We start from the raw sequence: 26,648 nt of genomic DNA, 5'->3' as shown, positions 1-26,648 counted from the left end.
GGCGAATGTGTGTGTGTAAATGTGAGTGTGTGTGAGTGTGAGTGTGTAGGAGTGTGTGTGCGTGTGTGAGTGTGAATGTGTGTGTGTGTGTGAATGTGAGAGTGTGTTGGGTGTGGGAGTCTGTGTGTGTGAATGTGTGTGGGGGGAGTGTGTGTGTGTGAATGTGAGAGTTTGTGTGTTGTGTGTGTGGGAGTGTGCATGAGTGTGAATGTGTGTGTGTGTATGAGTGTGAGAGTGTGTGCCTGTGAGTATGAGCATGCGTGCGTGTGTGTGTGAGACTGTGTGTGACAGGGACTGTGTTTGTGTGTGTGTGTGTGTGTGCATGTGTGTTATGAGACAGCCTTTCGGTAAAGTTGAGTTACTTAAGAACCCCAGAGGGAAACTTTAAACAACTGTCATAACCTATAATTTTAAGTGTTATGTTTGAGATGTGACTCTAAATTCAGGAATCAGACCACCAGTTCTCGAGGTTTTATGTTAAACTAAATGAAACATTTTATTAATTTACACAGGTTAAACTATATATACACATGGCTACAAATTACGACTATCATAACTTTTAACAAATTCCCAAACTAATCTCCATTAAGGCAACAGCAACCCATAGACTTAACCAGACACCAGGAAAAGCATTTTCACCCTACAAATTCAAAATGAGCTTCCTTTCTTTTGGTTCCTGTGGTGACAGTTGTAGACTTACAGCCACTTTGATGTTACATTGCCTCCGCTCTGCACTAAAACTCTGAAGTTTTACCTAGCACAGCTCATTGAATGTAAATTCTCATTGTATCACCAGCCTCTTTGAAGTCACCTCTTCTAACAATAAAACGCCTTTCATAGTATAAATTTTATTAATAATATAAACATATTGCTTGGTCACTAGGTGCCAGATTTCACCCCATTTCTTGAATGCTCTATTCAAAAAATGCAAATGCACTCTACCTCTCTTATGTCTCAAAACTAGTACACATCAAAGCACCCAGACAAGCTGGCTTTAATTCACACACCCACAGACTAAATCTCTAATTTAAAAGAAAAATATTTCCCAATAATATTATATACATCAATAGCTTTATGACAATGCGTGTGAATGTTGATGTGTGTGTGTGCATATGCCTGTGTGTATGTATGTGTGTGTGAGAGTGTGTCTGTGTATGTGAGAGTGTGTGTGTGTGTGTGTGAATATATGTGTGAGTGGGAGTGCGAGGGAATGTGTGTCTGTGTGTGTGTGAGAGTGTGTGTCTGTGTGTCTGTCTGCATGTGTGTTTGAGAGTGTGTGTGTGAGTGTATGTGTGTGCCTGTGTGTGTGTGAGAATATGTGTGTGTGTGTGTGAGTGTTTGTGTTTGAGAGTGTGTGTGTGTGCCTGTGTATGTGTTTGAGAGTATGTGTGTGTGTGTGTGAGTATGTGTGTGTATGTCAGTGTATGTGTGTGCCTGTGTGTGCAGCCCTGACTGTGAGAGATTGGGTTAGCAGCCACGATTCTGACTGATTCCTCTCACCGAATATGTCCCTCGCTATTAGTGGCGTTAACCTGAGGTAAACTAATGTGCTGGATCAGGTTGAGTCCTTCACGCCTGTTCCCCAAAGTGAATGATGTATTCGATTTGGCAAGGTGATGGGCTGGTTTCAGATGTGGAGGGACATGGGTGGGGCTCCTGTCAACCCATTTACTCCCATTTTTCCAGCAATCTCACTGAGCAGAATCGTCCCAGATTTGCACTAAGTACGGAGGCAGGTGGGGAAACAGAGGTTTCACACGTTGGCTGCAATGGTGGCTTTTCATGCCACATTGTCCCATTCCCGGTGTGTCCCACTTCATTAATAATGCATTCCGGGAAACACGCTGCATCATTGACAGGGCAAGGTCTGATTCGTCTACCCTACTGTCACCTCAGGCTGTCAGCAATCTGAGCGCCATATTTAAAGGGAGCCCCTGCACAGAGTTGGCTCTCTCTAAGGGATCGGAAGCTGTTTGGAAGCTATGACTGCCAAAGGGAGGAAGCCCTGAAATTTAGCGATTTAGCGATGTCATCCTCAGGCACCTACTGGGTGCTGTGGAGGTCTGCCATGAAGTCCTCTACCCCTCCTCTGGGCAAAGACCAGCAAGCAAGGTCACCAACCAGCATTGGAGGTGGTGGCAGTGGTAGTCAGCACTAATGCCCTGCAAAAGAGGGCAGCCATCCAGTGCCAAAAGAGGATGAATGATCTCCTCTGTTCCGCCAGGGTAAGTCATTCTCCTCATCACTCTCAACTCACACACTCACAAACCCATCACATATCCACAGGGATCTCACTCACTGTCAGTTCAAGGGACATCACCATTCACTCTCTCTCACACACACCTTCATCTGCCCTGCGGAGCGTGTCCTCAGCCCATCTGTGGGTCACTCACCATCGCCACCCACATATGCCAGGCATCCTCCACATCTGGCCTGGCAGGTGCCCTGCTTACACTCTCTCCATCTGTCTTCATGCAGGACAAGCTGGCACACAACAAAAGGGAGAGGTCGAAGACCGGTGGGGGAATGCCCGACATCAAGGTCCTCACAGGCTTTGAAAATAGAATCATCCAGCTGGCCGGAGACGATCTGGGCCATTCCTGTGCTGACGGTGAGGTTGGTGCTGCTCTACCAAGTGAGGACCCAGCAGTGCAACATCCATCAGACAACCGTGCTGTGAGTGATGTGTCCCGTTTCACAGGCCACTGCCATGTACTAATTATCTCCCCTTGCTTTCGCAGCACATCTGGGAAGCAGCTGAGGGGGTGCACGAGCCAGTTCCTCAACTCAAGCCCCAAAGATACCTCGGAAGAAGAATCTGATGATACCCTCATTGTAGAACCATCACAGCGCTTACCCACACTCTCCAGCAGCGCAGAGACACACACCTTGGTGGGACCTAGCTTTAGAGTAGCCTTGGGCTCACAAGCTGGTGAGCACATCGCACTGTCTGATCCACAGCAGGCGGTGGCAGGGACTTCCCAGGTTTCCGGCACTCGCAGGACTGCTGGAGGCCAGAAATCTGCTGAGTCCGAGTCAGATGATGAGCCTCTGGACTCGGTCATACCTCAGTTTCTGGAGCTGCAAAGGCAAGCTCGGGAACATCAGGAAGGGATGTCCGCTGCGCTCCTCAGATTGCAAGGCACGGTGGAGGAGTCTGAGGTGATAGCGCCGGCCCATCCGAAACCCTGCCCATTCCAGTATGCCATCACACCGAGGTCAACACTGGCCAGATGGTGGCCGCCATAGAGACTTCGGCCCAGGACTTGGTCCTGCACTTCTGCAAGGGCTGAACTCCATCGCTGATGCCATAGTTGGCCTCCAACATGAGAGGTTGCGGGTTAGCTCGATCTCGCTCCAGCTTTCCTGTCTCCTCAAGGAGAGCAGCCAGGGGCTCTTGGGCACCCATAGGGAGGAGGATCAGCAGGTGCGCAACCTGGGGTCATCCACCCAGGTGGCTCTGGGAGTCTGAATCCCCTCTTCCTGTGACCTCAGCAGCTCCAGCTCCACAAGCTGGAGGGTGAGGAGGGTGCCACGCCCACACAGCAGGGCCCCGAATGCAGGCCGGGGCCCTCCAGGTCTCGGCAATTCAGAGGACGGCCGTAAAGGTTTTCACAGACTAGGCATCTCAGTCAGCAGGCTGCCTCCACCTCCGCTGTGGATGTCCGGGGAGCACCAAGACGTAGCAGCAGGATTAGGAAAGTTAAGAAGATGTAGTTTCGCCACGTGGGCACAGGCATTAATCACTTGTACAAGATGTTCACTTTGTTAATAAACTCCCAACAATGTCTCCTTGCCTATGGCCCCTTGTTCTGATGAGTAGTGTTTGTGTCACTCAGATGTGAAACCTTGGCCCCTACACAAGATAAAGGCAGCTGCCTCAGTCCAGGGCCTCTTCCCTGTGCTTTGTGCAACCTTCCCAGCACACTAATGGTGCACCTTCACTGTCACTGGTCACATTAGTCATGCCTGCACTCTGGTGGGGCTTATCACTGCTGCCAGAATGCCCTGGGCCAGCGGCACAGAGTTCCGTCATTCTCTCTGTGTGCTCTCAGCACCTTTGAGGTGTGGTTGACCCCTCATCTCATCAGTATCTGTGTTTGGTGACAGTGTGGTCTTGAAGGGACCAGCTCATGAAGGATGCCATAGGTTCAGGAGAAGTTAAAGTTTCCCCGCTGTGTCTCCATGATATGACCCTGTTCACAGAGCGCAAGTGATCTGCCATCAGCCAGATAGGAGTCAGACATTCAGATAAGCTATGTATGGAGTGTCCCCACTGCATGTCATCATCATTCTCCTGGAATGGAGGGACTATGGGCAACCGCTGTGTCTCTATGACAGAAGCCTTATCACAGAGGGTCTGTGCACTGCTATCAACCAGACAGGAGTCAAACGTTCACAGATGCAATGTTGTCTCCTCACTGCCTGTCATCATCATCCTTCACAAATCTACCAGCTATGAGGCCCACCGAGCGTGCCTGCTTCGTCTGGCCTGTGTGATGGCCTCATCCTCGCCTTCGGGGACCGCCTCACCCTCATCCCCGTCAACATCTTCCTCATCGGAGGAGCCCTCCTCCATCTCCTCCTTAGCCAGCTTGTCTCCCCGTTGCAGCGCCAGGTTGTAAAGGGCGCAGCGGACGGCGACGATGTGTGACACCCTCTGCAGACTATGTTGCAGGGCTCCACCAGACCGGTCCCGGCACTGGAACCTCAGTTTCAACATTCCACCTTCCCAAGGGTGATTAGGGATGGGCAATAAATGCTGGGAACTGTGCGCAGACCTGCAGGATGTTTGTGGTGGTCACATACCAGCTGAACGTTCAGTGAGTGGAAGTCCTTGCGGTTGGCATAGTTGACTGCTTGTTGCCATGGAGATCTAAATGCCATGCGAGTGCAGTCATTGGCACCCTGCACCTGTGGGGAAATCTGAGATCTGCCCAAATCCCAGCGCTCTTGCTTCCTGGTTTTCCTGATCCCGGGTGAAATGCACGAAGTTCTGTACCTTCGCAAAGGTGACGTCTGTGACCTCCTGGGCACACTTGTTCCTGGAGGCTTGTGAGATCCCGCACAGGTCACCTGTGAAGTCCTGAAAGGAGCCACTGATGTCAAAATTGAGTGCCATGGTCACTTTCACAGCTACTGGCAGTGGATGCCCTCCATGTCCCCGTGGTGCCAAATCCTACAGTAGTTTGCAGATGTGACTGACCAGTTCCCTGAACATGCGCAGACTTCAGTGGCACCGGCTCTCAGTCATCTGCAGGAGTGACAAGCGCCATCTGTAAACCCTGGGTCTATCTAGGTGCCAACCAGCAATGGCTCGTTGTGGCTCTTCAGTGGTGTTTGTGCAGGAGCCCCACCTGCTCCTTCTTCCTGAGGGTGCTGCTTCTCCCTCTGCCCAGTCAGGTGCCTCTGTCGCTCTCTTCTCCTTCGTCTCTGCTCTCTGTAAGCCATGAGGCATACAGCTAGGTCAGCAGGCTCCATGCTCCTGATGTACTCCTCCTGGAGGATGAGAGAGACCCATGGGTTAGCTTGGGTCTCCTAGGGACCTCTCATGGTTACATAGCTTGACATATCAGTGCAGTATTGAGAGAGTGCTGTGCTGTCGGAGGTGCCATTTACAGGTGGGACATTAAAGCACGGCTGCTCCCTCAGGTGGATGTTGTAAAAGGCGTCATGGCCTCTATCTTGAAGAAAAGCAGGGGAGTTCTCTTCAATGTCCTGGGCAATATTTCTCCCTCAATCAAAATCACACAAAGAAACAGGTTATCTGGTCATTACCCCACTGCTGCTTGAGGGATCTTGCTGTGTGGACGTTGTCTGCCCTATTTCCCACATTACTTCAAGAAGTAATTCATTGAGTGTGAAGAGCTTTGGGACATCCTGAGGATGTGGCAGGTGCTATATGAAGACAAGTGTTTCTTGCTGTCCTCTGCTGTGCTCCTGCTCCCCCTTTAACATTGTCTCTCCTCATTCATTGTCTTGGGAATGTTTATCGTGACGATGGGTCTGGCTCAAACCCTGACCCCTCCCACCTCCTGTCCCGCTTGACGTATGACAAGCTGCCCCTCTGTTCTGACCCTGTGAGGTTACACAAGATAAATTGATGCTGGAGATATAGTTTGTCCCTGAGTGTGAAACAACCTTCGGCTCATTATCCAGATTGTGCAAGTCCCACTCTGCTCCATTCCATTCCCCAGAATTCCATCCAGCAATTCTTCCTCACTAGCCTGGAAACACTCCGATCAGGGGAGTTCTTTAGTCTTTATTTCAGGAATTCCTCCTCCTTGCTATTTACACTGTTGCTATCCCTGTCTATATTAGGATATTTGAAGTCCTCCATGTTTTTTCATATATTCTTTCACAGGATGTGGGCTTCGCTGGCTGGGCCAACATTCATTGCCCATCCTTAATTGCCCTTGAGAAGGTGGCGGTGAACTGCCTTCTTGAACCGTTGCAGTTCATGTGACATAGGTACACCCACAGTGCTGTTAGGGAGAGAGTTCCAGGATTTTGACCCAGCGACGGGATATATTTTCAAGTCAGGATGGTGAGTGACTTGGAGGGGAATTTCCAGGTGGTGGTGTTCCCATCTATCTGCTGCCCTTGTCCTTCTAGATGGTAGTGGTAGTTTGGAAGGTGCTGTCGAAGGAGCCTTGGTGAATTCCTGTAGCGCATCTTGGAGATGGTACACACTGCTACTACTGTGCATCGGTGGTGGAGGGAGTGAATGTTGAATGTTGGTTGGGTTGCCAGTCAATCAGACCGGTTGTTGGAGATGGTCATTGCCTGGCATTTGTGTGTTGCGAATGTTACTTGCCACTTGTCAGCCCAAGCCTGAGTGTTGTCCAGGTCTTGCTGCAGGGCATGGACCTATCCCTTTTCCAAAGGGTGCAATTAAATAAAGGACATAAGTAAGGAAATAGTTGGAGGCTACAATGTGGGAACATCAGGGTCTCTCTGGATGGATGGAATAGGATGGGCCGAAAGGCCTCAGTGGTCATGCTTACAACGATGCTTGGATTGGGCAGGTAAGGAGTGAAGAGTTGAGATCTTTGTAAGACTGATGGGTGAGTGAGAGACTGAGGGATGCGGATTAGTCTGCCAGGAAAGAGGAATGTTTTGAGTGGGGGAGAATGGAAAAAATCTGCTCTGAATCTGCCCTCAGCCTGCAGTAATGTTGCCAACCCTCCAGGGTTGGCCTGGAGTCTCCAGCAATTGAAGATCAATCTCCAGGAACTGCTGTGTGCAACCCTGGAGAAAAATCATCAGGACATTCAAAAAGAGATCGTTTTTTTGTCATTTCCTTTGAACACTTCTCTTCTCCAGATGTTTGGCTGGCAGTCAAGCATCATCCAATTGGGTAATGAGCCTTTTTTGCTTTTGAATTGGCATAGGAAGGCACAAGGATGGATGTGTTGGCTGGCTAATGGGCAAGTCATGTGATGACACCTCCGGGAATATATTTGATGACAGTTAGCAACCCTAGCCTGTGTTGCTGGGCTGACCCTTTCGATGTGAAGGACACTGTGTATCACTCTTTCATCGGCAACATTTCACAGCAGTCTTCAGCTGCTACCACACTGATAAGACCTCACCATGTTAACTATCTTCCTGCTCAGCTTATTTTCTCTCTTAATCGCCTTAAAATTCTGGAGGTATGGAAGGTTCCAGAAGCAACGAAGCCAACAGCAGCTACCTGGTCCAACTTCACTGCCATTCATAGGCAACCTGCAGGACCTGAGACAGCAAAATCTCCACATCCACCTCACCAAATTGGCCAAGAGATTCGGGCCAATCTACAGACTGAGGACATGGAGACAAGGTAGGCAATCTGGGAGACTGTAGGGGGAATGCTGCCAATACTGAGATATCTTTAGATACAGTAAATGATACAGAGAGTGGGGGCAGTAAGCAGATTAGAGAATGAACATTAGTAGTAATGTGTTAGTGTTTGTGATAATAAATAGGAGTATGTTTATAGTCAGTGGAAAAATAAGTAGTTTTTCTTCGTGTAAATACTTCCTTTACCAAGGCCCCGGCCATCTTTTAATCAATGAGAACCAGACCCTAAGTTTTTTGCTGAATCACATTGATATATTTCCCTTATATATTCCATCTCCTTATGTTTAATCAGTTCCCCGGAGCCAGGATCTGCACTGTGCACAGTGCTGGTCTCCATATTATCACCATCAACATAAAATAGTCACTAATAAATCCAACGGGATTTTCAGGAAAAACTTCTTTACCCAGAGAGTGGTGAGAATGTGGGAGTGATTGAGGTGAATAGTTTGGATGCATTTAAGGGGAAGCTGGATAAACACATGAGGGAGAGAGGGATTGAAGGATGTGTTGATAGGGGTGAAATGAAGTGGGCTGGGAAGAGGCTCGAGTGGAGCATTAACAGCAGCTTGGGGCTGAATGTTGGGCTGAATGGCCTGTGCTGTAAATACTTTGTAAAAATTCCTATTGAAAAGTTCAAAGGCTTTTACTTCATTCTAGAAATCGTTGTGCTAAACAGTACGGAACTGATTAAGGAAGCACTGGTGAAGAGATCGTCAGACTTTGCTGGGCGACCTGAGACATTTATAGGTATGAGGCCTGTTTCAATCACTTTGCACTTTCCACTGCCACTTTGAAGGGAGTTGAGTTTTAGGTTGTGTTTTTGGGATTTATTTTTGCGATAGTGTCAGATCCTCAAAAGGTGAATGCCAGCATTCCTCTGAACTCCTCAAACCAGTGGGGCTGAATCTGTGTGGGGTAATAAGGTGTAGGTCAGAGGGTCAATGTTAGGAATACCCCCTGAACTGGCTGTCTATCCATGCTAATCAGGAGATGGTGGCTATGCCCATTCGATTGAGAAGGTTACCCACAATCAGCAGCCTTTTAGCACATACCTTAGTTATAGTTAGAGCAGAATTACCACATATCGCCAGGGTTAACACCCAATACTAATACTAACACATACTTAGAACCATTTAGGCTATGATTCACATCTCCCACTCTTCTACCTCTCCTCTGCTTTCCTCTTCACTCTCTCACCTCTTCACCCTCTTTTTTCTTTGCTCTCTCATTCCAATCTTTCTCTCTTTTTTCTTCACCTTCTCCTCCTCTTCCCTCTCCTCCGCTTCACCCTCTTTGCTCTTCTCTCTCTCTTTCCTCTTGACTCTCTTTCTCCTCTTCACACTCTCCTCCACTTTCCTCTTTCTCTCTGCTCCACTTTCCTCCTCTCTATTCCTTCTCCTCTTCTCTCTCTCTTTCCTTTTCACCTTCTCTTCTCTTCACCCCCTTTCCTCTTCACTCTCTTTCTTTTTTACTCTCTTGCCCCTTCACACTCTCCTCCTCTTATCTCGCTGCTCCACTTTCCTCTCCTTCACTCTCTCTCCTCTTCACTCTCTCCTCTTCTCTCTCGCTCTCTTTTCTCTTCACTCTCTTCAGTCTTCGTTCCTACTTGACTCCCCTCTCTCCCTCTCTCTCTCTCTCTCTCTTCCTCTCTCTTCCCCCGAACTAATATTTTTCCTTCCTCCTTCTTTCTTGTCTCATTACTCATTCACACCATTCACTTTAGGAACAGGAGGGAAATCAGACTGCCTTCCAATCATCAACGCTACCCTGTAACTCTATCCAGGAAATGCCTGAGCAGAAATGGTCACTGTGGACAGGATCAGCTTGAATGGTGAAAGTTGCTCATCCAACTCCTCGCGGTCTCCTGAAACATGAGGACTGACCGGGTTGCAATGAGCAACACTTCTGGGAACTAATATCCCTTGTGTTGTTAATTTTGGATTGGGATACTGCAGAGTGAGAAACCCTGGGAGGAGCCTGTAGCCCTGTTCAGCACCTTTAGATACAGCCAGGAGGGAACTGATGGCCTTACAATGTGTGGAAGCCTTCAGGCCTGGTAACCTAGGATACGTGTTCATCTTCACTGTTGGCTGGTGATTTGGGGGAGGGGAGTGCCCGACTGTTAAAAACACTGCCCGCAATGAAAGTCAAGAGGATTCGATAGTGAGAGCGGGTTTCAGTCCAGCAGGTTGCACCCAGGCCGTGAGGAGAGGAATACATCACCACTAACCCCCTACCACCCCACCCCACCCACCCCCTCCCCCCAAGTCTCTGCTCCATATTAAAGTACTCTCTGCATCTGTTTCAGTGTGATTCCTACACAGATCAAGAATCAGCCCCCTGTTATTCTTCCGTTTAGGAAGGACTGAGGGTCTTGGAGACGATGCTGAGGAGACTTACCAGAATGGTTCCAGGGATTGGGAGCGGTAGGGGGTGGGGTTTAGCACAAGGTTAGGTTGGAAAGACTGGGGCTTGTTCTCCTTGCAACAAAGGAGATTGAGGGAAGATTTGACAGAGGTGTACAAGATTATGACAGACTTAGATAAGATAGGCAAGGAAAAGCTCTTCCCATTAGCTGTTGGTGCAAGGAAAAGGGGTCACAAGTTTAAGGTTTTGGGAAGAGATGGGGATGTGAGGAGGACCACGCTTATAGAGCGAGTGGCAATGACTTGGAATTCACTGCTCATGAGGGTGGTGGGAGTGGAAATGGTCAATTAATTCAAAAATAAATTGGACGGGAACTTACAGGGGTTCGAGTGGGGGGAATAAAACTAGCTGGATTGCTCTACAGAGAGCTGACATGGACTCAATGGGCAGAATGGCCTCTTTCTGTGCCGTAAGTGACTCTATAACTTGATTCACCGGCCCAGTATCCAGTCCTGTTGAGTATGGGCAGGATGCTCAGTATGTTCCAGCTCGGTGTTTTCCAGCTCGGGCTGTGTTTTTGCCCCAGTCTCCCTGGCCTAATTGCCTTTAGCTGCCTCTGTTTACTGCAGGAAACTTCATATCGTTCGGTGGGAAGGACCTGTCCCTCGGAGATTACACTACAGCCTGGAAGATCCAGAAGAAGTTGGCTCACAGTGCGATACAGCGGAGTCGGAGTATGGGCCTTGAGTCTGTGGTGGAACAAGAGGCTCAGAGACTGTGTGAGGTACAGACAGGAATGTTCCCATATGGAGATAGGGTGGATGAAACAGGCCACACTCACCTGATGTGATTTTACCTGCATTTTACCAAACTGGGGAGAGCATATTCTTTTAATAACTGTCTCTCTTTATCAATCCCCTAGGCATTCCAGAGCTATGTGGGGGCACCAGTGTATACAACTAAAGATTTCTCCATGTCCACCTGTAATGTCGTCGCCACCCTAATCTTTGGCACAGCGGTGAATATTTATAAAGATATTTATGTCATTTTATTGCTGGGCAGTTTCAGTAAACACTCCTTGTTACGTTCTCTATCACTGCTGCTCAATGGGCTGGTCTATCCTTGTAGGTGAGAGAGGGGTAACAGTGACTAACACCAATGATCCTGGTGCTGGTTACCATGGTGACCCACCTCTCTGACTTTTTTTATTCATTCACGGGATGTGGGTTTCGCTGGCTGGGCCAATATTTATTGTGCATCCCTAATTGCCCTTGAGAAGGTGGTGGTGAGCTGCCTTCTTGAACTGCTGCAGTCTATGTGGTGTAGGTACACCCATGGTGCTGTTAGGAAGGGAGTTCCAGGATTTTTACCCAGCGACAGTGAAGGAACAGCAATAAATTTCCAAATCAGGATGGTGAGTGGCTTGGAAGGGAACTTCCAGGTAGTTGTGTTCCCATCGATCTGCTGCCCTTGTCCTTCTAGATGGTTGTAGATTTGGAAGGTGCTGTCTAAGGAGCCTTGGTGAGCATCTGCAGCACATCTTGTAGATGGTACACACTGCTGCTACTGTGCGTCGGTGGTGGAGGGAGTGAATGTTTGTGGATGTGGTGCCAATCGAGCAGGCTGCTTTGTCCTGGATGGTGTCCAGCTTCTTGAGCATTGTTGGAGGAGCACTCATCCAGGCAAGAGGGGAATATTCCATCACACTCCTGGCTCGTGCCTTGTAGATGCTGGACAGGCTTTGGGGAGTCAGAAGGTGAGTTACTCACTGCAGGATTCACAACCCTTAGAGCGCACCACCACCTTCTCAAGGGCAATTAGGGATGGGCAATGAATCACACACATGGGGTCAATGTCAATCAATGGATCACACAAACAGGGTCAGTGTTGATCAATGGATCACACACATGGGGTCAATGTCAATCAATGGATCACACACACAGGGTCAGTGTTGATCAATGGATCACGCATGTAAGGTCAGTGTCGATCAATGGATCGCACACACAGGGTCAGTGTTGATCAATGGATTACACACACACAGGTTCTGTGTTGGCAAACTCTAGCATGTGGTTAGTCAGTTGTGATCTGTCATGTTACATTGTTTGACTGATTTCAGTATGAGAAGAATGATCCCGAGCTGCAGGATATACATGACTGCTTGGTGGAGCTGGTCAGTCTCTGGGGGTCTCCCTCCATCAGCCTTCTCGACTTATTTCCCATTCTGCAGGTAAGACAGATGAGAGGTCCCACCTCATGGTCACTTTCTCTATCTCTGTGTTCATGTTGTGGAGCATCACACTGTCTATAATACAGTCGGCAGTGTGGCTGCTTGTGAGTACCAGATTGGCACGTCTTTCTGCAGCTAGAATTCGACGGAGAGAGCATTTGGGATTGATCTAGAATTGACTGCCGATTGTCAAAATCTCCCCATGCTGTCCTTACACAGCACTGGAGTTCCCACGTACTGGCTGTTTATGAATAACGTTGGATATTCATGCACTGAATGGTTTCTTTTCCCCGTGTGATTGTCATTAGCATTTTCCGAATTCCATCTGGAAGGACTTTCAAAAGGCAGTGGAGAAACGAGACTCCTTCGTGCGGCAGCAGATTGAGAGGCACAAGGTGGGTGAGCACTGTTCCACACTACCCAGTGGGGAGCAGAGTTAACTCTAATAATAGCTACTGAGCATGTGCGTAAGGAGCTAGGTCATCATGATCATAAGACCATAAGACCATAAGACATAGGAGCAGAAATTAGGCCATTCGGCCCATCGAGTCTGCTCCGCCATTCAGTCATGGCTGATAAGTTTCTCAACCCCATTCTCCTGCCTTCTCCCCGTAACCTTTGATCCCCTTACCAAACAAGAACCTATCTATCTCGGTCTTGAATACACTCAATGATCTGGCCTCCACAGCCTTCTGTGGCAATGAATTCCATAGATTCACCACTCTCTGGCTAAAGAGGTTTCTCCTCATCTCTGTTCTAAAAGGTCTTCCCTTTACTCTGAGGCTGTGCCCTCGGGTCCTAGTCTCTCCTACTAATGGAACATCTTCCCCACGTCCACTCTATCCAGGCCTTTCAGTATTCTGTAAGTTTCAATCAGATCCCCCCTCATCCTTCTAAACTCCATTGAGTATAGGCCCAGAGTCCTCAAACGTTCCTCATATGTTAAGCCTTTCATTCCTGGAATCGTTCTCGTGAACCTCCTCTGGACCCTCTCCAGGGCCGGCACATCCTTCCTGAGATATGGTGCCCAAAATTGCTCACAATATTCTAAATGTGGTCTGACCAGAGCCTTATAAAGCCTCAGCAGCGCATTACTGCTTTTATATTCTAGTCCTCTCAAAATAAATGCCAACATTGCATTTGTCTTCCTAACTACCGACTCAACCTGCAAGTTAACCTTAAGAGAATCCTGGACTAGGACTCCCAAGTACCTTTGCACTCCAGATTTCTGAATTCTCTCCCCATTTAGAAAATGTCACTCACTGAGAGCAGATGAGTGAGAAGCAACTTGGAGAGGAGATGTAGCTATGTCCAGCTGTCCTGTAACCTTGTATAAAGTTAGTAATGTCAATTAAAATATTTTGAAGGAAAGACCATTGCCTGCAGAAAGATATCTCTACTCGAGTAAGAGAACCAATGTCTCCTGAGACAAACTACTATATCATGCTATAGGGAGGAAGTGATTGCACTGGAGAGGGTGCAGACAAGATTCACCAGGACGTTGCCTGGGCTGGAGTGTTTCAGCTATGAAGAGAGACTGGATAGGATAGGGTTGTTTTCCTTAGAGCAGAGAAGGCTGAGGGGGTACCTGATAGAGGTATACAAAATTATGAGGGGCATAGCTAGAGTAGATAGGAAGAAACTGTTCCCCTTAGTGGAGGTGTTAATAACCAGGGGGCGTAGATTTAAGGTAAGGGGCAGGTTCAGAGGGAACCATTTTTCACCCAGAGGGCATTTGGAATCTGGAACACACTGCCTGAGGGGGTGGTAGAGGCGGGAACCCTCACAACATTTAATAAGTATTTAGATCAGCACTTGAAATACCATAGCATACAGGGTTATGGGCCAAGTTCTGGAAAATGGGATTAGAATAGATAGGTGCTTGATGGCTGACATGGACACAATGGGCCGAAGGGCCTGTTTCTGTGCTGTATAACTGTATGACAGGCTAAAATAGTTCCTGCTGGGCTCTAAGACCTTGACAAGAATTTCCTGAGGTCCCATATCTTTGGTGGGTGATGCAGGTTGCTGGGCGGGTGCCTCACAAGGGAGTGGTTTCTCAGGAAGAGATTGTCGCGGAGCCTATGATCTTTCACCCGCTAACATCAATAGAAGGGCGACTATGGGCAGTGTCACCTGGATTTTCCCATAAGTCGCCCTCTGTCCCCGAGGCTTCATCTCCACAAGAAATCAGGTTGCTCTGCAGTGATTATTTTGTCTGCTCATTGTGGAGTTTGTCCGTGTATAGAGATTGGAAGCGTTGGGGCCATTCTCCGACTCTCAGTCCCATCAGCAGGGTGGGTAGTTCTGAGATTAAGGCCACTCCTCTGCGCCCGAGCAGTGGCCGGAGTCTTGGGAGAGAACGTCGCCTGGGCCAGTTAGAAATTAAAATGAGCACAAACTGGAAATCTGAAATAAAAACATTGTCCTCTCTCAGCCCCTGCTCTTCCTGCTCTTCTTTCAAAATGGGGGCTGTGGGATCTTTACATCCTCCCGAGAAAGCAGAGGAGGCCTCACTCTAAAGTCTCATCCAAAAGGCGATACCTGCAGCAACCCTGCACTCCCTCGGTACTGCATTGGGAGCATAAATTTAGATTAGTGTTTCCAAAACATTTTCCTGATGTGGCCCCATTTTAAAGTCTCAGACTTTGTGTGACTGCAGAGTGAAATGTTTTTTACTGATTGTGCGGGCCTGGCTGGACCAGCATTTATTGCCCATCCTCAATTGCCATTGAGAAACTGGTGGTGAGTCGCCTTCTTGAACCCGCTGCAGTCCAAGTGGTGTAGGTACACCCACAGTGCAGTTAGGGAGGGAGTGCCAGGGCTTTGACCCAGTGACAGTGAAGGACGGGATATCTTTCCAAGTCAGGATGGTGAGTGACTTGCAGGGGATATTCCAGGCGGTGGTGTTCCCATCTACCTGCTGCCCTTGTCCTGCTAGATGCAGGAATGCAGGAGAAACAATTCCCGGTTCAGTGAAGCTCAGCGTCCTGCATGATAAATCTCCACCTCCCTGGACCCAGAAAGGTGCTTTGACAATCCGAACAACCACAAAAGGTTGCCCCCTACTGCACCGGTAGGGCATTGCGGGGTGGAAGAGCTGCAGGGCAGGTGTGGGCGCGGCGGAGGCTTCAACTGTTGGGTGCGGTGGGGGCATGGTTGAGTGCAATGGGGGCGTGGTTGAGCGCGGTGGGGGTGTGGTTTGGTGCATGGGGGTGTGGTTTGGTGTGGTGGGGGCGTGGTTGAGCGCGGTGGGGGTGTGGTTTGGTGCGGTGGGGGTGTGGTTTGGTGCGGTGGGGGTGTGGTTTAGTGCGGTGGGGGCGTGGTTGGCAGCGGCAGTCAGGCCTCAGACGGCAGCTCATTAGGCCACACCCACCAACAAGAACGCACGGATTTAAAGGGGTAAAAACAAAAAACTACTGCGAATGCTGGAAATCCAAAACAAAAACAGAATTACCTGGAAAAACTCAGCAGGTCTGGCAGCATCGGCGGAGAAGAAATGAGTTGACATTTCGAGTCCTCCTGACCCTTCAACAGAACTGGGTAAAATTAGGAGAGGGGTGAAATATAAGCTGGTTTAAGGTGGGGGGAGAGAAGTTGAGGGGGTGGGGGGGTGGTTGTAGGGACAAGCAAGCAGTGATAGGAGCAGATAATCAAAATATGTCACAGACAAAGGAACAAAGAGGTGTTGAATATGGTGATATTATCTAAGAGAATGTGCTAATTAAGAATGGATGGCAGGACACTCAAGGTACAGCTCTAGTGGGGGTGGGGTGGAAAGACTGACAGGGCATTACAGGTATAGATTTAAAAATAATGGAAATAGGTGGGAAAAGAAAAATCTATATAAATTATTGGAAAAAACAAAAGGGAGGGGGAAGAAACCGAAATGGGGTGGGGATGGAGGAGGGAGTTCAAGATCTAAAGTTGTTGAATTCAATATTCAGTCCAGAAGGCTGTAAAGTGCCTAGTCGGAAGATGAGGTGCTGTTCCTCCAGTTTGTGTTGGGCTTCACTGGAACAATGCAGCAAGCCAAGGACAGACATGTGGGAAAGAGAGCAGGGTGGAGTGTTAAAATGGCAAGCGACAGGGAGGTTTGGGTCATTCTTGCGGACAGTCCGCAGGTGTTCCGCAAAGCGGTCGCCCAGTTTACGTTTGGTCTCTCCAATGTAGAGGAGAACGCATTGGGAGCAACGAATGCAGTAGACTAAGTTAGGGGAAATGCAAGTGAAATGTGCTTCACTTGAAAGGAGTGTTTGGGCCCTTGGACGGTGAGGAGAGAGGAAGTGAAGGGGCAGGTGTTGCATCTTCTGCGTGGACATGGGGAGGTGCCATAGGTGGGGGTTGAGGAGTAGTGGGTGATGGAGGAGTGGACCAGGGTGTCCCGAGGGAACGATCCCTACGGAATGCCGCCGGGGGGGTTGTGAAGGGAAGATGTGTTTGGTGGTGGCATCATGCTGGAGTTGGCGGAAATGGCAGAGGATGATCCTTTGAATGCGGAGGCTGTTGGGGTGATAAGTGAGGACAAGGGGGACCCTATCATGTTTCTGGGAGGGAGAAGGCGTGAGGGCGGATGCGCGGGAGATGGGCCGGACACGGTTGAGGGCCCTGTCAACGACCGTGGGTGGAAAACCTCGGTTAAGGAAGAAGGAGGACATGTCAGAGGAACTGTTTTTGAAGGTAGCATCATCAGAACAGATGCGACGGAGGCGAAGGAACTGAGAGAATGGGATGGAGTCCTTACAGGAAGCGGGGTGTGAGGAGCTGTAGTCGAGGTAGCTGTGGGAGTCGGTAGGCTTGTAATGGAAATTGGTGGACAGTCTATCATCAGAAATTGAGACAGAGAGGTCAAGGAAGGGAAGGGAAGTGTCAGAGATGGACCATGTGAAAATGATGGAGGGGTGGAGATTGGAAGCAAAATTAATAAATTTTTCCAGGTCCCGACGAGAGCATGAAGCAACACCGAAGTAATGATCGATGTACCGGAGAAAGAGTTGTGGGAGGGGGCCGGAGTAGGACTGGAACAAGGAATGTTCCACATACCCCATAAAGAGGCAGGCATAGCTGGGGCCCATGCGGGTACCCATAGCCACACCTTTTATTTGGAGGAAGTGAGAGGAGTTAAAGGAGAAATTGTTCAGTGTGAGAACAAGTTCAGCCAGACGGAGGAGAGTAGTGGTGGATGGGGATTGTTGGGGCCTCTGTTCAAGGAAGAAGCTAAGGGCCCTCAGACCATCCTGGTGGGGGATGGAGGTGTAGAGGGATTGGACGTCCATGGTGAAGAGGAAGCGGTTGGGGCCAGGGAACAGGAAATTGTTGATGTGACGTAAGGTGTCAGAGGAATCACGCCTGGCAGCTGCCAGAAATCAGCCCGAGCTCCATGGCCGCCATTGCTGCCTCTGAACTCACAACCCCAAAAATCCCATCCCTTGACCCCCAGGCCTACGCTTTGCTCCCAAGATCTGAATTCGAGCCCATAACTATCTAACACAAAGACACGCACGTACTCACTGAGCCACAGCTCCTACCTTAGGCAGGGTGGCTGGATGTGGTGAAATGGGTTTGAACAGTCTCACTGCTGTACAACCCCATGCAGCCCAATGGTGACACTAACTGACCATGTCAGCCAGTCAGCCGTGAGGAGACTGGAAGGTAAATGCCATGCTGGTGCAGGAGGGGGGCCAAAGCACATTTTGGCACAAGTGGGTGGCGCTTCATTCTGCAAAATGCTGTGCCTCATATAACCTGGCATCGCTTCTCCTGCATTCCTGCCAACCTATGTCAGTGTTTATGGGATCCCAGGTGGAGATGCCACCCGTGAGTCCCTCAATGGTAAGAGAAGATAAAGAATGTGAGGAATTAAAGTCTGATACTGATACAGTAAAGAGCAATGGAAGAGGGAAGGAAAGCATTTGCGTTCCCCTTGGTCCAAGCGTCTTCGTGAGTCAGCCCAAGAAGTAACAACAGTAACTTACATTTATATAGCACCTTCTAACATAGTGAAACATCCTAAGGAGCTTCACAGGAGAGATTATAAAACAAAATTTGACACGGAGCCACATAAGGAGATATTAAGACGCGTGAGTGAAAGCTTGGTTGAAGAGGCTTTAAGGGGTATCTTTAAAAAAAAGTTTTAAAAAGACTTACATTTCTATAGCGCCTTTCATCACCTTAGGCTGCCCCAAAACACTTGAGAGCCCAATGATGTAATTTTGAAGTGTAGTCTCTGTTGTAATGTAGGAAAAGCGGCAGCCAGTTTGTGCACAACAAGATCCCACAAACAGCAATGGGGCAATAACCAGGTAATCTGTTATTTAGTGATGTTGATTGATGGATTAAACCAGGCAGAACCGCCTTGCTCTTCTTCGAAAGAGCGGCCACAGGACCTTTTACATCCACCTGAGAGGGCAGACTGGGCCTTGCATTAACGTCTCATCTGAGAATTAAAAGGAGGAGAGGGAGGCAGAGAGACGGACAGGTTTAGGGAGGGAATTCCCCAGCTTAGGGCCTGGGTGGCTGAAGACAGGGCCACCACTGGCGGGGGAGAAGAAAATCAAAGATGCGCGAGAGGCCGGGATTGGAAGAGCACCGGGATCCCGGAGGGTTATTGGGCTGGAAGAGGATACAGAGGTAGGGAGAGGCAAGGCTTTGGGAGCATTGGAAAACAAGGATGAGAATTTCCAAATTGAGGTGTTGTCAGACTGCTAGCCAATGTAGGTCAGTGAAGCTGTCAGTGGGATTTGGTGTGAATTAGAACTCAGGACGGTGGAGTTTTAGATAGGTTGAAGTTTTCGGAGGGTGGAAGATGGGAGGCTTCCCAGGAGAGCATTGGAATGTTCAAATCTAGAGATGCCAAAGTTATGTTTGTGGGTTTTGGCAGCGGATGAGGGAGGCAGGGCTGGAGACGGGCGATGTAACAGTCTGAGCTTTGTGTTCTAGGAGACATTTCAGAAGGGGAAGATCCGAGATAGCACAGATGCGCTGATGAAGTATTTCTGGGAGCAGGACGAAGGCACCGCTGAGTTGGGGGAGGTGACAGAGGAACATATGCACATGGTGATTGTGGACTTGTTTGTGGGTGGAACAGAAACGACATCTTCCACTCTGGGCTGGGCAATCGCCCTCCTGATTCAGAGGCCAGAGGTGAGTAACAGCCCAGCAACTGTACATAGCCCTTGTTCAAAGCAGCATCATCATTTCCTGCAGCCCCTCCATTCCTTTTCACTGAGGCAGCTTGAAACGACTGGTATCATACACTGGTTACAAAGCCAGGCCTCAGCTCGGAGATGGGGGATGAATGTTCTCCTGTTTTCAACAGTCTTCTGGCAACTCCATTGTGCTCAGCCTTTGAACACAAGGGCCTGAATTTCACTCCCCCCGCCGGTGGGATTTTGGGGGTCGGGGGGGGAGGGGGTGGTGGTTGGGTGGGCGGAGCATGAAATAGAAGGAATGGGCTTCTCGCCTGCTGCTGGACCCTTCTCTCCCCACCCCCAAAACCCCAATTCTCCCCCCCCACCCCATAAGCCTTCCTATCCCCTGAGACCCCAGAAACTTACCTTTCTGTCCAGTCAGACACCTTCAGGAAGCTCCTCCTCTGTCCACTGCAGCTTTTCTTTTTATTCATTCATGGGATGTGGGCATCACTGGCTAGGCCCATCCCAAATTGCCCTTGTTTAGAGGGCAGTTAAGAGTCAAACACATTGCAGTGGGTCTGGAGGCCAAACCAGGTAAGGATGCCAGATTCCTTGAAGGGGATGAGTGAACCAGATGGGTTTTTATGACAATCGGCCATGGTTTCATGGTCATCATCAGACTTTTAATTCCAGATTCTCATTGTGCTCAAATTCCACCATCTGCCATGGTGGGATTCGAACCCAGCTCCCCAGAGAATTACCCTGGGTCTCCGGAATACTAGTCCAGCGATAATACCGTTACACCACCACCTCCCCAGTGCTGGGGGGGCTAGAGGGCTGCTGGCCAATCAGATCGGCCGGCAGCTCTCTGAAGCGGGACTTCCTCCTGAGTGAGGGGCGGAAGTCCAGTCTGAAGCCACTAGACGCTCATTGGAGTGTGAAAATGCTGTGGGATAGGCAGTGACCCTGCTGACTCTTCAGGTGACAGGATGGGAAACCCCGCCATCCTAAAATCCTGGCCTAGAAATGGGGGCAGGAGTAGACCACATGGCCCATCGAGCCTGCTCCACCCTTCAGTACAATCATGGTGGATCTTGGGCTGCATTTTCCCGCCCTCTCCCCATATCCCTTAATGCCCTGAGACACCAAACATCTGTCCATCCCAGCCTTAGATGTGGCAATTCATCACATGCATTGTTCACCTCCGAGGGTATTTCTTACCATCTTGGTGGGGGGGGGTGAAGCTAAAAATGAGTTAACTATTGGTTTGTGTACAGCGCTGGCTCCACGTTACAGGAAGATGTGATTGCGCTGGAGGGGCCACAGAGGAGATTTGCTGCCTGGACTGGAGAATTTAAGCTCAGAGGAAGGAGTGGAGAGGCCGGGGTTGTTTCCTTTGGAACAGAAGAGTGGGGATTTAACTGGGATATACGAAATGATGAGGGGCCTAGATAGGGTGGATAGGAAGGACCTGTTTCGATTAGAGGATATCTTGTGGTGCAGTGGGACCTTCCTGTCCTCTGAGCCACAAGCTCTGGGTTCGAGCCTCACCACAGGAGCTGAAGGCTGAGGAAGGTGCGTTCATAATGATTCAAACAGGCTGAGTATCAACCTGCAAATCCTTCCAACACACGCCAAGGGCAGGCGGTAAAAGCGGGAGAGATTCCTGGTCCGCCATGTGATGGAAAGAACGTCGGAGCCTCTTACATACACTCTGTAGTCTGGAGCTGTGGTAAAGTGCTTGTTGCCACAGCAACCCGGACTCCCTGAGTGACCTGTAGCACACCACCAACGTTTCTATTAGCAGAGGAGTCGGTCTCCGTCTCTACTGCAAATTTCAATGATTCGATGGTGGGTAGGAGGCACCAAGTGAGAACAGGCAGGGAGGGGAGGTCACGCCTACATGCGGCGCTCTGGCCTCCACACAACTCACTCCCTTTCAGAAGGTTGACCTTTGTCTCTGCAGATTCAGGACAGGATTTACCGTGAAATATGCGACCTGGTCGGAGATGATTGTTACCCAACCTACGCCAACAGGAAGGAGCTGCCCCTTCTGTCTGCCACCATTGCGGAGGTTCTGCGGCTGAGACCTGTGGTCCCCCTGTCACTGCTACACCGCACAACCTGTGACACGAGGTAGCTCCACACCCTGGTCATTTCTTGCTCAGTTCGGACGTCGTTTTTCTGGGGTCACCTTAACTCCCTGGCCCCTTTACCTCATGGGGCTGAACAGAGCTGGCTGGGTTTTGAGGTTCTGCTGACATGAAGCCAGTGCAGTCTAGCTCATTCCTCCTTCACTCGACGCCGAACAAAAATATTCATTATAAGATAAACATGTTGTGCAGTCTGGAGGTAAGAAAGGTGAGGATGAGGCTTTCAGCTTCAGCTGAGGATGGTTCAGAGAGGAGTGATATTATGGGGCTGGAATTAAGCGACCGGTGATGGAGTGGACATCTTATAGGCGACAAACTCGGGCTTTGTTGAGGTGTGAGAATAGGGAATTCATGGGCAGGACAAATCAGTCAAATCAAGCCTATGACACCCTGTGATGGTCAAAGCAACTTAACTAGAGACTTCCCACCCTCCCCCGATTCCAACCCCCAGCCACACACCCCCCCAGCCCAAATCCCATGCAGTCATGTGAACTCCTCAGAGGGAAAAGAAACCCAGGTCCAGAGTAAGAATATTCTGGAAAATGCCTGTCCGATTCCCTCAGGCAAGGGAAGCCAATCCAGGAGATGGACTTTGCCAGCACAAGGGTTGTTGTTTTTTTAATGATGGGGAGCTTTTGTTAAGATCAATTTAATTACTGTTTTTTCTGAAGTGTTGCAGGTTATTTTATTCAGAAGGGAACTAATGTCATCACCAACCTCTTTGGAGCTCATCAGGATGAAAGCAAATGGACGGATCCAGCAGAATTCAGACCAGGTAATGAGCAGTGAGTAATGGATTAGGACTGACCCAGCAGAATTCAGACCCGGTAATGAGCAGTGAATAATGGATTGGGACTGACCCAGCAGAATTCAGACCAGGTAATGAGCAGTGAGTAATGGATTGGGACTGACCCAGCAGAATTCAGACCAGGTAATAATGAGCAGTGAGTGATGGATTGGGACTGACCCAGCAAAATTCAGACCTGGTAATAATGAGCAGTGAGTGATGGATTGGAACTGACCCAGCAGAATTCAGACCCAGTAATAATGAGCAGTGAGTAATGGATGGGGACTGACCCAGCAGAATTCAGACCTAGTAATGAGCAGTGAGTAATGGATTGGGACTGACCCAGCAGAATTCCGACCAGGTAATGAGCAGTGAGTAATGGATTGGGACTGACCCAGCAGAATTCAGATAAGGTAATGAGCAGTGAGTAATGGATTGGGACCGACCCAGCAGTATTCAGACCAGATAACGAACAGTGGGTAATGGATTGGACCTGACCCAGCAGAATTCAGACCAGTTAATGAGCAGTGAGCAATGAATTGGGACTGACCCAGCAGAATTCAGACCAAGTAACAAACAGTGAGTAATGGATTGGACCTGACCCAGCAGAATTCAGACCAGGTAATGAACAGTGAGTAATGGATTGGGACTGACCCAGCAGAATTCAGAGCCGGTAATGAGCAGTGAGTAATGGATTGGGACTGACCCAGCAGAATTCAGACCCAGTAATGAGCAGTGAGTAATGGATTGGGACTGACCCAGCAGAATTCAGACTAGGTAATGAGCAGTGAGTAATGGATTGGGACTGAACCAGCAGAATTCAGACCAGGTAATGAGCAGTGAGTAATAGATTGGGACTGACCCAGCAGAATTCAGACCAGATAATGAGCAGTGAGTAATGGATTGGGATTGACCCAGCAGAATTCAGAGCCGGTAATGAGCAGTGAGTAATGGACTGGGACTGACCCAGCAGAATTCAGACTAGGTAATGAACATGAGTAATGGATTGGGACTGACCCAGCAGAATTCAGACCAGGTAATGAACAGTGAGTAATGGATTGGGACTGATCCAGCAGAATTCAGACCAGGTAATGAGCAGTGAGTAATGGATTGGGACTGACCCAGCAGAATTCAGATAAGGTAATGAGCAGTGAGTAATGGATTGGGACCGTCCCAGCAGTATTCAGACCAGATAACGAATAGTGGGTAATGGATTGGGCCTGACCCAGCAGAATACAGACCAGTTAATGAGCAGTGAGCAATGAATTGGGACTGACCCAGCAGAATTCAGACCAAGTAACAAACAGTGAGTAATGGATTGGGACTGACCCAGCAGAATTCAGACCAGGTAGTGAACAGTGAATAATGGATTGGGACTGACCCAGCAGAATTCAGACCAGGTAATGAGCAGTGAGTAATGGATTGGGACTGACCTAGCAGAATTCAGACCCAGTAATGAGCAGTGAGTAATAGATTGGGACTGACCCAGCAAAATTCAGACCAGGTAATGAGCAGTGAGTAATGGATTGGGACTGACCCAGCAGAATTCAGACCAGTTAATGAGCAGTGAGCAATGAATTGGGACTAACCCAGCAGAATTCAGACCAGGTAATGAGCAGTGAGTAATGGATTGGGACTGACCCAGCAGAATTCAGACCAGATAATGAGCAGTGAGTAATGGATTGGGACTGACCCAGCAGAATTCAGACCAGGTAATGAGCAGTGAGTAATGGATGGGGACTGACCCAGCAGAATTCAGATCAGATAATGAGCAGTGAGTAATGGATTGGGACTGACCCAGCAGAATTCAGACTAGGTAATGAACATGAGTAATGGATTGGGACTGACCCAGCAGAATTCAGACCAGGTAATGAACAGTGAGTAATGGATTGGGACTGACCCAGCAGAATTCAGACCAGGTAATGAGCAGTGAGTAATGGATTGGGACTGACCCAGCAGAATTAAGACCCGGTAATGAGCAGTGAGTAATGGAGTGAGACTGACCCAGCAGAATTCAGACCAGGTAATGAGCAGTGAGTAATGGATTGGGACTGACCCAGCAGAATTCAGACTAGGTAATGAGCAGTAAGTAATGGATTGGGAGTGACCCAGCAGAATTCAGAGCCGGTAATGAGCAGTGAGTAATGGAGTGAGACTGACCCAGCAGAATTCAGACCAGGTAATGAGCAGTGAATAATGGATTGGGACTGACCCAGCAGAATTCAGATCAGATAATGAACAGCGAGTAATGGATTGGGACTGACCCAGCAGAATTCAGACAAGGTAATGAGCAGTGAGTAATGGATTGGGACTGACCCAGCAGAATTCAGACATGGTAATGAGCAGTGAATAATGGATTGGGACTGACCCAGCAGAATTCAGACCAGATAATGAACAGCGAGTAATGGATTGGGACTGACCCAGCAGAATTCAGACCAGGTAATGAGCAGTGAGTAATGGATTGGGACTGACCCAGCAGAATTCAGACCAGGTAATGAACAGTGAGTAATGGATTGGGACTGACCCAGCAGAATTCAGACCAGGTAATGAGCAGTGAGTAATGGATTGGGACTGACCCAGCAGAATTAAGACCCGGTAATGAGCAGTGAGTAATGGAGTGAGACTGACCCAGCAGAATTCAGACCAGGTAATGAGCAGTGAGTAATGGATTGGGACTGACCCAGCAGAATTCAGACTAGGTAATGAGCAGTAAGTAATGGATTGGGAGTGACCCAGCAGAATTCAGAGCCGGTAATGAGCAGTGAGTAATGGAGTGAGACTGACCCAGCAGAATTCAGACCAGGTAATGAACAGTGAGTAATGGATTGGGACTGACCCAGCAGAATTCAGACCAGGTAATGAGCAGTGAGTAATGGATTGGGACTGACCCAGCAGAATTCAGGCAAGGTAATGAGCAGTGAATAATGGATTGGGACTGACCCAGCAGAATTCAGACCAGATAATGAACAGCGAGTAATGGATTGGGACTGACCCAGCAGAATTCAGACCAGGTAATGAGCAGTGAGTAATGGATTGGGACTGACCCAGCAGAATTCAGACCCGGTAATGAGCGGTGAGTAATGGAGTGAGACTGACCCAGCAGAATTCAGACCAGGTAATGAGCAGTGAGTAATGGAGTGAGACTGACCCAGCAGAATTCAGACAAGGTAATGAGCAGTGAGTAATGGATTGGGACTGACCCAGCAGAATTCAGCCCAGGTAATGAACAGTGAGTAATGGATTGGGACTGACCCAGCAGAATTCAGAGCCGGTAATGAGCAGTGAGTAATGGATTGGGACTGACCCAGCAGAATTCAGACTAGGTAATGAGCAGTGAGTAATGGATTGGGACTGACCCAGCAGAATTCAGACTAGGTAATGAACAGTGAGTAATGGATTGGGACTGACCTAGCAGAATTCAGACTAGGTAATGAACAGCGAGTAATGGATTGGGACTGACCCAGCAGAATTCAGACCAGATAATGAACAGTGAGTAATGGATTGGGACTGACCCAGCAGAATTCAGCGCAAGCCTTGATCAAAATTGAACCAGCAAATTGAGGATTCACTCATTTTGTCATGTAGAACGTCTCTTGGAGACAGATGATGACGAGAGGACCGTGCAGAGTGTCATCTCTTTCGGGGCTGGCGCTAGAACCTGTCTGGGGGAACCCATAGCTCGGGTGCAGCTCTTCCTTTTCTTGGCGTATCTCCTGAAGGATTTTCAGTTCCTGCCAGCGAAGGACGGACATCTCCCGGACCTCCAGGGACAGCCTGGACTTCTGCTGAAAGTCAAACCCTATCGCGTATCGATTGTACGCAGATCAGCTCTTAAACACAATGAATACTGAAGGCTGGAGCTTGTTTCGGGGACTGGAGGTTTGGGAAAGGGGTGGTGGGGGTGGGTTTAAGCGGTGGCGGGTTGGCGGTGGTGGGGGTTGGTAATGGGCTTTGAAGGGGGTTGACATTCTGCACATTTGCCTCCCAGTTTCTGTGACAATTTTTGGCTTAGTGACTTTGCTTATTTTTCTATTAATCAGTGTCCGATCAATATTCCAACAGATAGGAGGAGAGGGAGGTGCCCACCTGTGCTCTGTACAGCCAAACTATAGGGTTCACGGTAGATGGTCAAAGGGTGA

The 26,648-nt window shown here is 49.0% G+C and overlaps 1 protein-coding gene across 1 annotated transcript; it reads left to right on the top strand.

Moving 5' to 3' along the window:
* Positions 1 to 7,011: 7,011 nt before the first annotated feature.
* Positions 7,012 to 26,393, top strand: cyp21a2 (cytochrome P450, family 21, subfamily A, polypeptide 2). Its single transcript, XM_078566382.1, has 11 exons — positions 7,012 to 7,028; positions 7,656 to 7,822; positions 8,500 to 8,589; positions 10,839 to 10,993; positions 11,132 to 11,227; positions 12,326 to 12,436; positions 12,745 to 12,831; positions 19,376 to 19,579; positions 21,536 to 21,705; positions 22,394 to 22,497; positions 26,095 to 26,393. Exons 1-11 carry the CDS (start codon positions 7,012 to 7,014, stop codon positions 26,358 to 26,360), a joined length of 1,467 nt encoding a protein of 488 aa, XP_078422508.1. The 3' UTR covers positions 26,361 to 26,393.
* Positions 26,394 to 26,648: the final 255 nt, after the last annotated feature.

Source organism: Cetorhinus maximus, chromosome 21, assembly GCF_964194155.1.
Source record: "Cetorhinus maximus chromosome 21, sCetMax3.hap1.1, whole genome shotgun sequence".
Classification (NCBI taxonomy): Eukaryota; Metazoa; Chordata; class Chondrichthyes; order Lamniformes; family Cetorhinidae; genus Cetorhinus; species Cetorhinus maximus.
This window is presented reverse-complemented; position numbering and strand designations above follow the sequence as displayed.